The sequence below is a fragment of the Lissotriton helveticus genome, chromosome 8, assembly GCF_964261635.1.
Source record: "Lissotriton helveticus chromosome 8, aLisHel1.1, whole genome shotgun sequence".
Classification (NCBI taxonomy): domain Eukaryota; kingdom Metazoa; phylum Chordata; class Amphibia; order Caudata; family Salamandridae; genus Lissotriton; species Lissotriton helveticus.
Window position 1 is genome coordinate 1,058,824,185 of NC_136069.1, and position 14,581 is coordinate 1,058,838,765.

Below are 14,581 nucleotides of genomic sequence, written 5' to 3' on the forward strand. Positions count from 1 at the left end.
GCAGCTCGAGGGGCGGGACCGCCATCTTGGGCGGCGGACTTGACCAGACGACAATAACTCCGGGAGACAAGCGCGGGTCCCCTGTGCAGGTACGCTGGAGGTGCTGGGACCGGGAGGAGGACTTCAGGGATGAAAGGAGGGGTCACCGAACTCTGCAGACCTACGGGGCATACTAACAGTGGGACTCGGTGAATACCGAGCCGATGAACCGCGAGTGACTGCCCCCCCCCCCATCCTATGGCTGGAATAGGGACAGCACACGACAGCTTGAGCAGTTACCACACGGAGCTGACAGGGTGCGCTCCGGCCCTGTAATGCACCGACACACCGGGTAGCACCGGGGCCACTCCGGACTCTCGATAGATCGGACATTAACCTGTGCCTCCTCAAAGAGTGGGAAACATTACTACGCAGTGACACTGCACGCGGGCAGTAGGAAAGGGTGAATGGTAATTAACACTTGAGAGAGGGCGGAAGGGACACCCCGATTACCGCGAAACTCCCTTCCCGTCCACCCAAGCACACGGGAGCACAACACCACAGCCCGGCGGCATTCCCCGGTCCCGCACGAATCCACCGGTAGCGCGACAGGAGCGGCGCAGGCTTGACCCGGTGCCGCCATTACCCGGTCACAACAGCGGACTGCCCCAGGCCCCAGCAGCGGCCAGCGAAGCCACACAACAGCAGGCACAGCTACACAGCGACCGCTGCGGGCGAGGGTTGTGGAAATTGAGGACCTCCCGACAGGAGACCGGGAGCCACACGCTAGCTGAGCCACCAAGAGGGGCGGACGCCTGGGCAGCACCTACATCAGGGAGACACGGAGGAGAGGCGCACTACGGCGGCCACAGTTGGTGTGGGTCACACAGTGCAGCGCACCGCCAAACACCCCTTTGAACCATTGCTAAGGGGCGACGCAGCACCTGGCCTGACCGCAATCTCTAAAGGGAGCATAACACGACGGCATAACGGCGAGGGGATCCCGCCCCCCACTGCGGTGACCATATCCCGCAACGAGGTCTGCCGCCGGAGCGCACAGAAGCGGCCCGGCGCAACCCACGCACGATCGTTCTAACCATCTGGCAGTCTAATTCGTGGCGATGCCATGTCTAACAGGGGCCCCAGAAATACCTCCACCCAGGCCAAGCTGGACAAATTCGCATATGAGAGGCACTCACCGCCCCAAGAACAACGCAAGACCGCCGGGAAAACGGCCGAACCCGAGGGGGCGAGGAAGGCCACGCTTGAAGATGTCCTGGCAGCGCTGGCCCAAGTACAAACGACGGTGGGTGCCACAGCAACGGAAGTCACCTTGATAAGAGCGGATCTCCAAAAAATGAACGAGAGGGTCAAGCAGGTCGAGGTGGTCACTAAATCATTGGTTGAGGATGTATCCGAATTGCAAATAGCAGTTGAACGCCTGCAAACCGATAACAAGCAGCTTCGGGACAAGCTGGATGACCAGGAAGGGCGCTCCCGACGCAACAATGTCAGAATTTTAGGCGTGCCGGAATCAGAAGACACGGGGGCACTGGACCTCTACGTGGAGGACTTGGTCAAATCTAGGCTCAAGCCAAAGGGACTCTCAAACTTCTTCTCCATCGAGAGGGCACACCGCGTCCCGGGAGGAAAACCCAAGTCGGGGGCCGCACCGCGACCGATACTGGCTAGATTGTTCAATTTCCGAGATCGGGACGCCATTCTACAGGCCGCTAGAGTGGCACCGGCCATCCAAATCCAGAACTCGAAGATTGCTTTCTTCCCGGACTATACGGCAGAGGTGTCTAGGAGAAGGAGGACGTTCCTGGAAGTAAAAAAGACCTTGCGGGATAAAGAACTGCCGTACTCAATGCTCTTCCCGGCTAAACTGCGGGTGGTAGCGGACAAAAAAGTGTGGATTTTCGACACCCCTGGAGCGGCCCGGGAGTGGCTGGAAGGATGGCACACCGTTGGACGACAGCGCAGACCACACAGATCGGAACGGGACCGTGGAGGAGGCAGCCGAATTGGCTCGCAAACCTCGGGTCGGGTGGAAGGAACGGAACACTCGCCCTCCCATGGACTTGAAGGAGGGGGCGAGGAAGACTGAACCCGAACTCAGACTCTGGACAATAAGCAGTCGCCGACTGCCGCTTTGACTTATACTCTCCACAGCTGCACGTAGACGCTGGCATGGCTGCCCCGAAAGCCTTCAGGGAAGCCGCCTGCCTGGGGAGACGCTCTCCCCCCTACACGCAAGTAATCTGGTTTTGGGATGGGTAAAGCACTCTGCTCAGTTGGGGTGGCGGGCAGTTGTAGGTCCGTTAAGCAGGGGGGCAGGGAGGGGGGTTTGTTTTGAACTGTTTATGTTGGGAATGTACATACTGGGTCAAGGACAATGTTTCAGTACCTATGGGAATCAGAACGCATTGCTGGGAACGGACAGTGATACTATGCCCCCATGATGATTAGGAACGCTTTGCTGTGTGACAACGCAGCCGATGGGCTGGTTACATCCCTGGGACACTGCATCATGCACCTAATACCCCCCGATGGCTAACAATCCAGAACCGGCGGAGGGGGTGACTCACTCTGACACGCAATGCCCACCTATGACCTTGATGTCCTGGAATGTGAGAGGTCTGGGGGACAAGGTTAAGCGGGGATTGGTATTAACTGCTATTAAGCGCTTGCGGCCTACGGTGGCCCTGTTGCAAGAGACACACCTAGTGGGGGGAGCTACGAAGGCCTTAGATAGGCGAGGCTACAAAATGTGGGCCCACTCTGCTTTCACGTCCGGCTCCAGGGGGTCTGGCATTCTAATACAGAAGAACTCACGTTTCATGCCCCTATCAATTAAAACGGATGATCAGGGCTGCTTCGCGGCCGTGCAGGGGCAATGGGAGGGGAAACTCTTTAATTTGGTATCGGTGTATGTCCCACCGGCTTAACATTCAGTCCACCTCCCAAGACTAGGGGACTTCCTATTAACTCTACCCGAGGGTGAGACTATCCTAGGGGGGGACTTCAACGCGGTCATCGACCCACAACTAGATAAACACCCCGCTCCCAACCAGATAGGGGGGGAAACATACTTTCGACGATTTGCCACGGCCATGGGCATGACAGACATCTGGAGACACTTACACCCGGGCAGGCAACAATACACATTCCACTCCGCGGTGCATGGCAGTCTGTCTCGCATCGATTATTTCCTGTCATTGGGGGAAGCCCTTTGCCATGTAGACACCCTGGTAATTCACCCTCGTGGTATTTCGGACCACTCACCGCTCATACTGACGCTATCCCTACAGACGAGAGCACGTAGGCGCACATACCCCATGCACACATCTTACTTCAAAATCCCACAGGTTCGCAAAGCACTCACACACGCCACGAAACACTACTTTCTTGAAAACACCCACTCAGTGCGCTCCCCGGCGACGCTCTGGGAGGCCTATAAAACGGTTCTGCGGGGCCAAGCCATTAACACCATAACCGGTCATAAGAAACAACAATCTCAGGAACTAGCTGACCTAGAGATTAAGTTGAGGGAACTGACCGCGGCACATGAGTCTCACCCGTCACCCGCTGCCCTGCACGCACTCACTCTCCAGCAACAGCTGTACAACGATCACCTACGGGTGGTAGTCAAGGGTCTCTTAACCGACACTCAGAACAGGATCTATGAAGTGGGGGACAAAGCGGGGAAAATGTTGGCGTGGCTCGATAAACGCGATGGTAGCTCCAGGGGGGTCCAACGACTAAAAGATGACCAGGGAGTGCCACACACTGATCCGAGGCGTATAACGGAACTACTTGCGACCCATTTTGAACGAGTGTACACCCCGGCGCGTAAAATTACACCTGAGAGTGCCAGGGCACTCTTGGCACCGATCGAGGTCCGGACCCTCTCACCGGAGGCGTCGAGCGAGCTGGAGGCGGACATTACAGCCGATGAAATTCAGCTGGCCATTAAAGCACTAAACCCGGGCAAGGCATTGGGACCGAATGGGATACCCATAGAATGGTATCAAGTAATGCCAGACACCCTCAGCGGGCATCTGCTGGGGATGTTTAAGGACAGTTTGGAGAGGGGGTCCCTCCCGCCGGACCAGCGTGAGGCTACTATAATACCAATCCCCAAGCCGGGTAAACCCCCAGAGGACTGTTCCTCCTATCGACCAATTTCTTTGTTGAACGCGGAAGTGAAAATCTTGGCCAAGCTTCTGGCACAGAGGATCATGCCCCATCTGCCCTCGATTATACACCCGGATCAGTCCGGGTTTATGCCGCATAGGAACACGGCGCTGAATTTGCGGCGACTACATGGTATCCTGGCCAGAGCTGACATCATCACCACACCAGCAGTAATCCTGGCACTTGATGCCACAATGGCATTTGACCTGGTGGAGTGGGAGTACCTGTTCGAAACGCTGACACATATGGGGTTCGGGCCTCGCTTTCTAGCGTGGGTCAAACTGCTGTACACAGCCCCGGTAGCTCAGGTGGTGGCGAACGGCCACATTTCCCGCACTTTCCCGCTGGGACGGGGTACGCGACAGGGTTGCCCTTTGTCGCCCCTGTTATTTGCTATCTCATTGGAACCCCTCGCGACTCTCATACGAGCCTCTCCCCTCCTCAAGGGTATACCAGGGACCGGAGGTTGGGAAGACCGTCTGTCCCTCTATGCGGACGACATGCTACTGTATCTAACGGACCCCGAGGAGGGAATACCGGCCTTGTTACACATTTGTGACACGTACGGCAGGATTTCCGGCTACACGCTAAATTGGTCCAAGTCGGAGATATACGTGCTACGGGGTCCGGCTCCGGACGTCGACGATAACTGCCCGCTGCGACTGGCGGGATCCTCTTTTAAATATCTAGGCATACACGTCACTAAGGACCCGGCTGAATTCATAGCTAAGAATCTGAAGCCGCCCCTGGATAGACTCAAACGGGATGTGGAGTTCTGGTCCGGCCTGCCGTTAACACTCCTCGGCAGGGCGGCGCTTTACAAGATGATGGCGTTACCACGCTTCTTGTACGTCCTCGAAAATTCGCCATATCCTGTGCCACCCAAATTCTTTCAGAACGTAGCGGCTCTGGTCTCTAACCTACTTTGGGGTAACCTACCAGCGCGAGTGGCACAATCCAAGCTACACAGAGACTGGTACAGCGGGGGCATCGCGCTACCGAATTTAAAACTGTATTACTGGGCTGCTCAATTGAAACCCATTAATCAATGGATACACGCACCGCAGGCCGAGCCCGCATTTCATTCGGACAGGGAGCAGTTGGGCGCTGATAGTCTGTTGGGTCCACTATATGATCGACGCAAGTTGCGCACTCTGCTCGGCCCCACCAAGTTAACGGTGCAGATATGGCACGCAGCCACGGCAGCTCTGGGCTGGAAGGGGAGAATCACGAGGATGACTCCGCTGTGGGACTCTCGCGCACTGGGCAACCTGAGGAACACCAAGGGGTTCGCACAATGGGACACAATAGGCATTTCCGTGGTGGGTGACCTATGGGAGGGGAGTGAAGTGATCCCCTTTGCCCGACTAAGAGAACTCTATGAGCTCAACGACAGGGAACTCTACAGATACATTCAGATCCGTCACGCATTGCTTGCAGCCATTCCAGCAGATACGCTACTCCCAGAGTCCTCACCCCTGGAGGATCGCCTTCTCACGGATTACATGTTAGAACGGGCGACATCCCTCACCTACCGCAAACTACTCAACAACAGCCCCGAACCCACAGCACACTTGAAAGTGAAATGGGAGGGGGAGGTTAACGACATGGATGAACACGAATGGAACGCAGCACTTGGGTCCCCTAAAGAAGTAGGCATCTCGGCACGCATGCGATTAGTGCAATTCAAGATCTTGCACAGGGTTTATTATACACGGACAATGCTACATCGCATACACAGGGCGCCCCATCCCTATTGTCTGCGTGGGTGTGGGGAGGAAGGCACATTCTTCCATACTGTATGGGACTGCCCCAGGATTCAGGCATACTGGGCACAAGTACTCCGCACAATTTCACAGGCATTAGAACACTCCATACTACCTGACCCGAGGAGATGTTTGCTAAATATATGGGAATCTACTGACCTGACCCGATACGAGCAACTTTGGGTCACGGCGGGGCTAATGGTAGCGAAACGTGACATAGCACAGCGCTGGGGGTCAGCAGAACTACCGACTAAGTCCCAGTGGTGCTTGAACATGGATCGGGCGATGTTGACCGAGCGGGCAGTATACATCAACCGAGCCTGCCCCGGGAAATGGAATAAGATATGGCTGAAATGGAATGAGTACAGGGGGGACATCTGCGAACCCTTGCGAGAGGAGGGTCTGGATGAATCCGACGATGAAGGGGAAGGGGGCTAAACCTGGGTAGGAGGGGGGAGTGAAGTGTAGGCCTGGGCTGCGGCAGAGGGTGGCCTCATAAAGCGTAGACTGGTGGGCCAAGGAGGTGGGGACGGGTGGGGTGGGTGGAGGCATACGAGCGCTGTATAGGGCTGTCAGGTTCCCGTACATCAGAGAGGCACGAAAAACTTGAAATGCATTGATTCATGTCAGACCACACTGTCATTCCTAACTGTTGTTGTTACGAGTTTGTTATTTTTCACAAAAAGGAACGAAAGAAAAAAAAAAACTCCATCAAAACCTCAATTCCTGCATTGAATAATTGCTTAAATGGCACTTTTATTGTTTCAGTACGCTCCGTCACAAATTCCTTGTCACTGTGGTATTGCTATCCTTTTTGCTGAAAGTCTGTGTATGCAACGATCCTCGGATGGCGGCCGGCCCTCAGGGTTGTAGGCATTCCGCTGTGTACTATGCAAAGTGCAATAAAGGTTTTGGAAAAAAAAAAAAAAAAAAAAAAAAGAAGCTGCACCAAGCGCTGGACTGCACTCGCTGCTCCTTGGGCTAGCAAGGAGAGGACTATGCCTGTGGTGCCTGGCTCGAGGAAACGTGGCTGCTGAGCCCCAAACCAAAGCAGTAACTTCAAGGGCCTGTCAGCTGAACCACTGTTCAAGCAGCTGAAGTCACCTGTCCCAGTCAGTCGATACCCACTAGCAAGGAATCATAGCTGATAGCGGATATGCAGCCAACAAGTCCCATGTCTGCCGGACCCAAGAGAGTCATCAGAGTGTGGATTGGTCGCCAAAGACGGACATTAGCCCTCACCAAAGGATATCTTTGGACCTGCTGTGACCGGAGATCAGTATCCCAGCAGCAGCTGACCTTCTACTGGTTCAAAGAGGACTTCAAGAGACACTGACCCATCAGCCCTCATGGAAAACTAGTGCATCGCACAAGCATCACACTATAGACATCCTTATGAGTCCGGTTTACCGCAACCTTTGGCTCAATAGTTATCAAAGAGCAGCATGCAAAGGTCTATGCCTGAAACAGAAACAAACTAGCATCAGTTGTTAAGAAGGAAAGTACCAGGAGGCAGCAGTGCCTTTCAGGCCTCCAACCAAATAAGAGGATGGACAAGATTATGTATGTACGGCACAATGATAATGTTATTATTAGGGGTGGGCGGAATTTGTGTAGTCGCGCTACGCAAAGCTCCGCGAAACGGTAAAAAATCTCCGCGAACACGTGGAATTGCTTGTTCCGCCCGTTCGCGATGTGTTTTTCCTGTTTGTGAATGCTGTTTGCATGCCCAGGGGGAAAATATCTTGCGAACATGCATTTTGAAAGTGCGAACAAGCAAAAAATTCTGCAAAGCCACAGATCGCGGAATTTCGGGGAATTCCGCGTTCTTTGCGGAATGCGAAATTACCCAAATTGCGCGAGCGGAACAGAATTTACTGCCCAGGCCTAGTTATTATCAAAATTATTACCACTATTACAGCAAAAGCTGCCGGATGTTCGGAGCTTCAAGATTGACTATGGTGGAGGGGTTACAATTGAGGTGTTTTACCAAACTGCAAGAAGCATACAAGATAACTGTGCTATCAGCTGTATATACTGGCTAACAATGCTACTGGTGGTGAAGATCACACAATAATAAAGCAACACCACTGTAATGCCTAGCACTGCATTCCTTGTTTTGCCTCGAATGCCATAAAGTTCTTAGTTTATGAACACACAAAGCAATAACTATGCCCAACACTAAAACCTCAATTTTTGTAAGAACTTCTGTTAGAAATGTGAAGTGGTTCTACTGTAGCTCTAAGGACGGAAATATTACCAAGCTTTGTGGAGCAACTGAGCAATCCTAGGCATACATTCAGCAGCTATTGTAACAACAGATAACACCAGGAATTTGCTTTTAACCTTTATGAGGAAATACCTGACTTATCTGGAAAGGTCAGTGCAAAATCTTTGTACTTGGTCATGTCGAAATCCACCCTGGCTCGTGTTGCAGCTTTATTCTGCAGCAGAAATGGAATTGTCTGTGTAGAATCGATGTAAACTCCAGGAAACAAAAATGATTTCTACAAAAAGAAAACAATAAAAAATAAAAGTCATTTCTGGCGGAAGAAAACTTCGACTGTTTAACCAGGACAGCCCTACTGCCTTTATGATACTACACACTTCATTCATATGGGATTTGTCAGACTGGGAAATTCTCAGTCCATTCAATGCTCCAACATAAGCAAAACATTATAACATAGATAACAGCTGGCCTGCAGAAATAGGGTCATTTACCCTTTCTGACTTTGACTATCAATATTCTAAAAGAATTATATTTAAACCACTCTGTCTTGTTCAGTCTTACTAAAACACTGCGCTCCTTTTCACCAGTGCCCAGCTCCAGAGGTACTAAGGCAAGAGTACACCCTTTGCCTTGTCACCAAACCTAGGGCCCGATTAGGATCGCGGACGGACTTGAGTCCGTCCGCGACCCCTGAGGAGGAGGGAACGTCCGCAGGGGCTGCGGCGTTCCCTCCGAGCAGATTAGGATGTGACCGCCAGGGTGGCGGTCACATCCTCTATATTTAACATTGCGGCAGGTGCAGCTTCAAGCTGCACCCGCCGCAAGGTTAAAAATGCATGCATCGCATTTGCATGCACATAGCGGCAGGCACGGCGCAGTGCCTGCTGCTTTGTGCACGCAAATGCAGGGGGGTACCATAGGTACCACCCATGTGCACCCCCCACCCCCCCTTCACCCAGGGGGCCCGCAACGGGCCCCCGAAGTGAAAGTCCGTATGCTTTTACACGGAGGAAAAGCCGCCGCGGAAAAGCATGTCTTTCCCACCATCTTAATATGCCTGGCGGTGTCTGATAGACACCGCCAGCCATGTTAGAGCTTTTCCGCCGCGGTCGGAAGGCGACCGCGGCGGAAAAGCTGCGGACGGTCTTCCTGACCCCCCAGCCATCCTAATCTGGCGGGGGGTCTTTGAAGGCTCCGCAGCGATTTTTCCGCATCCTCCGGGCCGGCGGACACTTCCGCCGGCCCGGAGAATGCGGGAAAACCGCAATCCTAATCGGCCCCCTAGTGTTCCCCCTTTCAAGATGGCCACGGCTCGGATGTATGATGTTACAACGCATACTTTTACAACGCATACCTTTACAACGCATTTTTTACAACGCAACATACATTACAACGCATCCCATTACAACGTATGCCATTACAACAAATTATTAAAAACTACCTTTACAACGCATTCTATTAGAATGCATACTACCATTACAATGCATACCATTACATTGCATGCCTTCTAAGTATTGGATAGTGTAGGGGTAAAAATTACTATTCTAACGCCAGGGGGGTGCAACAGTAGGGTAAGTGTTGGATAGTGTAGGGGTAAAAATTACTATTCTAACTCCAGGGGGTGCAACAGTAGGGTAAGTGTTGGATACTGTAAGGGTACTATGCGTTGTGATGGTATGCATTGTAATTATATGCGTTGTAATGACTGCGTTGTAATGACGCGTTGTAGAGTCATGCGTTGTAATGGTTACGTTGTAATGGCATGCGATGTAATGGATGTTGCGTTGTAAAAGTTTTGTTGTAATGGTAGTGCGTTGTAAAAGTTGCGTTGTAAAGGTTGTTTCCCCCAAGGCTCGAGCCCACCGTTTCCGAGTTCACAACTCATGACAAGGGAACGTTTTTCTCCAAACTGCATGAAGGGAACACCGTCAACAAGATATTGCAGTAGGTTTTTAGGTCGAGCCTACAGCCACCGTGCATGCGCTGCTCTGAGAGACTTCTTGTGGTGGAGTAAGCAAATAGTAGGTCGAGCCTAGTGCCAGCGCGCATGCGCTGCTCTGCGAGACTTCTTGTGGTGGACTAAGCAGATACAAGCCCCGCCCACTCTCTGTCCACATTTTTCATTGGCTTGTGTCATTGCCCTTTGTAAACTCAGGCTTCTGTTTTCCTAATAGGCTTATTAGTCCCTCCTTGGCATCGCCTTGTCTGCATTTGTCACTTCCTAGAGCGACTGGCCACTTTACTTCATTTGTCACACGGGCTGGGTTGTTTAATCTTTTAAGCACTATTTTCTTTAATGCATTTGTCCTACTTCAGGCACGATGACCATATTCAGCGCGGGACAATGGCGGCCGCTTATTTGCAATGTCAGAGGTCTCGCATTTAAATGCGAGACCTCTGGCATTGCAAACATTTTTGTAGTTGGTGCAGAGGGTCACGTGCACTTTATCTTTAAGTTACGGGTCGCGCCTTTCCTTTGTTCAACATGGCGGAGCTCGCGCACCTCTATTTATATTAATAATAACAGTGAAAATCGAATTCTTGGTGTCACAGTAACCCGGCACATTAACTATTTTGGATGACTGAAGTGCTCTGTGTCGGAGAGCAGTGCGCACAGGATCAGGGCAGGGCAGCGCTGGGAACTCTGCCGGGGACTGCTTGGGGCAGCTTCCAATGCATCGGGCCACCAGCCAGTTGGCGGCCTCTTCCTTCTCTGTTAGCTTCATAGGGCCGCTGACCGCAACTAGCAGGTAATCAGATTAGTGTCCATACCACCCAGAGGGGCGAGGTGCATGGGCAGAGGGAGCACTGTGTTTTTACAATAAAATGCAGCGGCCTGAGCAGCTGAGCTTTCACATGGACATCACCTGGCAAAATTATCGATTCTGGACTAAGCTTGTTTATCTCTGCATGGATCCGCACGGAAGCTGGCTTGCCGAACCTTTGTGGTTTTAAACAATTGTGTGTGATCAACAGCCAAATGTAAATGCACTCTAAGAATAAAGCGTGGCCATCCTTATGCCCAGTGGATATTCCAGTTTATGGGTTACATAACGTTTCTGCTGGATTTGGTAATTTTTACATGGATGTTACACATTGGACAGTAAAATACAGGTCCAGCTAACAAAAACCATACGTTCCACGGATTTAGTAAAAATACCATCTGAAACTAACAGTCACCAATTACCAGCTATAAGACGGGACGGGAATGGAAGTTTGTTTACAGCAGTTCAGAACTTTATAAAACGCAGGATAATCTGACTTGAAATGTACAGTTTTTCTGTTTTTAAAAACCATACCTGCAGGTTGGATGTTCTGGTCTTTCCTGCATCGCCTGACAGTTGTGTTATTTAAGTGCCACAGCCTGCAGTAGGACTAGGACCATTAGCAGAGGAAGTGCTTCTGTTATCTGGCTCATCAGAGGCCTGCTGGGGTTTGGTGCTGCCGAGGGGGCGGGGCCAGCAGGACAATACCCCCTTTGTCCCATTGAAACACATTCTATAGGGGAACTGTTTATGGTATGGGCCTGTTGGCAAGGCAATGAGCGTGCATAAAGCAGGAGACTAGAAGGGGCTGTGTCTGCTGACCACCTACTACTGAAAAGGAATAATGAGCTCTGGGCAGCTAACAGGGTTCCCTGTTTTGCCTTGAGGGCCACCCTGGTCTTCTGGTAGTTTTCACTTTACTAGAGGGGACACCTCGCATTAGCAAATTGACACATTCAAGAGTTTCTTCCTTGTTGAGATTAGTGTTTTGTTAATCGATTTTTTTTCTTTTTGCTATCACTCTTGTGGCATGGCGCTTTTACAAACAAGCATTTGCAATGCAATTGCTGTCACATTTACGAGAGTTTCGTAAATGCGAGACCTAATGCATTGCAAATGCTTGTTGCTTTTTGGCATTCCTTATTTTGTCACACTTGGTAAAACAGTGCAAAGACGCATTTCTGAGCGAAAGGGCACGATTAAAGCTTTAACATAACACTCGTGGCACAGAACCACAACAGAGCAAGATACATATATTGAAAGACGTCCTTGAACACTCATCTCAGAATAAAATTACACTAAAACATCCACAGATTAAAAATAAATGCGCCTTTTGTCTTGAAGCACACTCACGGCAGGCATTCACTTCTTAAGAGTAGATGAGTGGTGTCAGGGCAGAAGCCACTCGAGTAAGAAGCCCACAAGAGAGTGCTCCCCAATCAGAGGACAGTCCAGGGAGTGTAGGAGCTGTCCTGAACGGATCCAGCACAGCATACCAAACAGACTCAACCTGCTTAGGGTCATCCAAAGGACCCGGAAACATTGGTTTCATCCTTTTCAATGCCGGGATCTTATCTAAAGACAAGGACGTTTGGGATTGAGACCCCAAAAAGTCCTAGGAGTCAAACCATTTCCTTGAAGAAGACTACTTTTGCGCCTACGGCTATTTTTTTTAATTGGAAGATTTTTGTTTGCATATCCTACTTTTATAGGTGATTTACCTGTGGGGGAACAGGGAGGGTCATTTAGGAAGCTCTCTGTATGCCTTAGCCAGAAATAACTTGACCTCCACTCCCAGATGCCCACTAGTAGATGGCTATAGTATACAATCTCAGTTTGAACCCAGTCATATACAAATCAGTCTCAACCCTGCTCATCCTGCAAAATAATGATAGATTGGGATGTGGCCCGAGTAATTACTAGTGGCTGAGATTAATTCAAGCATTCCACCCATCACTTTTTTGTATACTTAAGTGCATTGCCCTGAGTGGGACAGGTATAACCAGACATGGATCCTGTGCACACTGTCAATTGAATCAAGTTATCCCTCATTGATGAGCCCTAACTAGGGTGCAGGGTCAAGACGGTTTTGCATATGCCTGGGTCCAAACTGAAGTGGCATGTTGTGTAAAATATCAATGAGGCCCCCCGAGTAATTACCAGCAGCTGAGATTATTTCAAGCATTCAATCCATCACTTTTTTGTATACTTTAGTACTTCACTAGATGGCACAAGAATCTGAGGTCATGACCCTGTGCTCCGAGTCATGGTTGGGGGACAGGTTTTCCAGACCAGTCTTAAACCTGTATGGGTAATTTATAGGATGAGGAATACGCGCAACAATATGTCCATCTAAAATCAGTTAGTTTACACTAACATTAAACGTTGACAACTATCTTAAGCAAACCAACAACATATTAAAAATCTACAAAATAGTTTCTGAAGTTGAGAGCTGTAATATATGTGTACCATACTAACCACAGAAATGTCCACTTCAGGGGCAATTACAGAACCACCAATCCTCAGCTCCAAATGTTTAGCATTGCGTACAGCTACCTGATTTAATAAAAGAAGAAGACGTTGGAAATAAAAAGCATTATATTGAAAGAAAAGACACATTTGTGTGTTACAAAAATAAAGACACTCCAGCAAACCTAATCCATATGCACAATAAATCTACGTGGGAGTCCTTGAGCCATATGAAGAACAAAATCTAATTAAGTGTTTTGAACATTTGTACAGGGCAGTCACTAATCTACAGCTCTTGTTCTCAATGCTCTTAGGTCTGACCAATGTAAGCCTACCAAACAGACAAAAAGAGAAAAGCACTCATAAGCCTATCTCTTAATACTTTTCATTGTGTGCATCACTTCCATGTACTAGCGCAGCACCAAATCCACAGCAGGATGACTAGGCACGCCTCCTGTCCTCATGCACTGCATCCAATACTTCCTACATATGTCACACTATAAACATCTACTCTACTAACCAGTCACATCACATAGGATAAGAGCATGTGTAACTTAACAGGCTTCTACGTCAACGCCATACTCAAGTGCAGCACCAATGACACACAGAACAACTGGAATATCCCTCTGGTTTTCATGTTCGACACCCAATACTTCCCATATTGGTCAGATGAACCCTGAATCTATTATTTAAAAATGCTATGGTCATGAAGGTGGGTCATGCATAGATTTATCTTTGCCTAAAATAAATCTGGAATTCAAATGTATTGTTAATCTTATAAAAATGCATGTTTTGATCCTACTGGATCCGAGGGTGAATGCACCAGCACAGTTTGTTAGATTCACATCAATGTTGGGCTTATTCATTCGTTTGGAGGTTCTTTAGGACATTAAATGGGAGCTTTTAAAGGGAGAAGTAAGAAGCCCATGCTCGAATTGTTGACATTTGTAGAGGGCTTTCAAGTTGCTGAAAGACTCAACATACCGGTTGTATTAACTTTTTCAATTTCTTCAACATCTGGAATGCTTTAACCCCAAAATAATTGCAACCATGAAAAGGTACAAATATTGATTTTGCTTGAATATCCAAGGAAAAACCTGGCAGATGCAACCATTGCATTACATGGCGTCAGGTGTCACAAGAGAACTGATCACTTCATCTTTACAATGTAA

General features: G+C 49.7%; 1 protein-coding gene across 1 annotated transcript in view; it reads right to left on the reverse strand.

The window, feature by feature from the left end:
- Nucleotides 1-14,581, reverse strand: part of CFAP47 (cilia and flagella associated protein 47) — a 2,858,849-nt gene that overhangs the window by 2,554,662 nt on the left and 289,606 nt on the right. The window contains exons 19-20 of the mRNA XM_078657910.1: nucleotides 13,419-13,496; nucleotides 8,308-8,452 (exon numbers count right to left, since the gene is read on the reverse strand). Coding sequence (XP_078514036.1) covers nucleotides 8,308-8,452; nucleotides 13,419-13,496 — 223 coding nt within the window. The remainder of the gene's footprint in view (nucleotides 1-8,307; nucleotides 8,453-13,418; nucleotides 13,497-14,581) is intronic.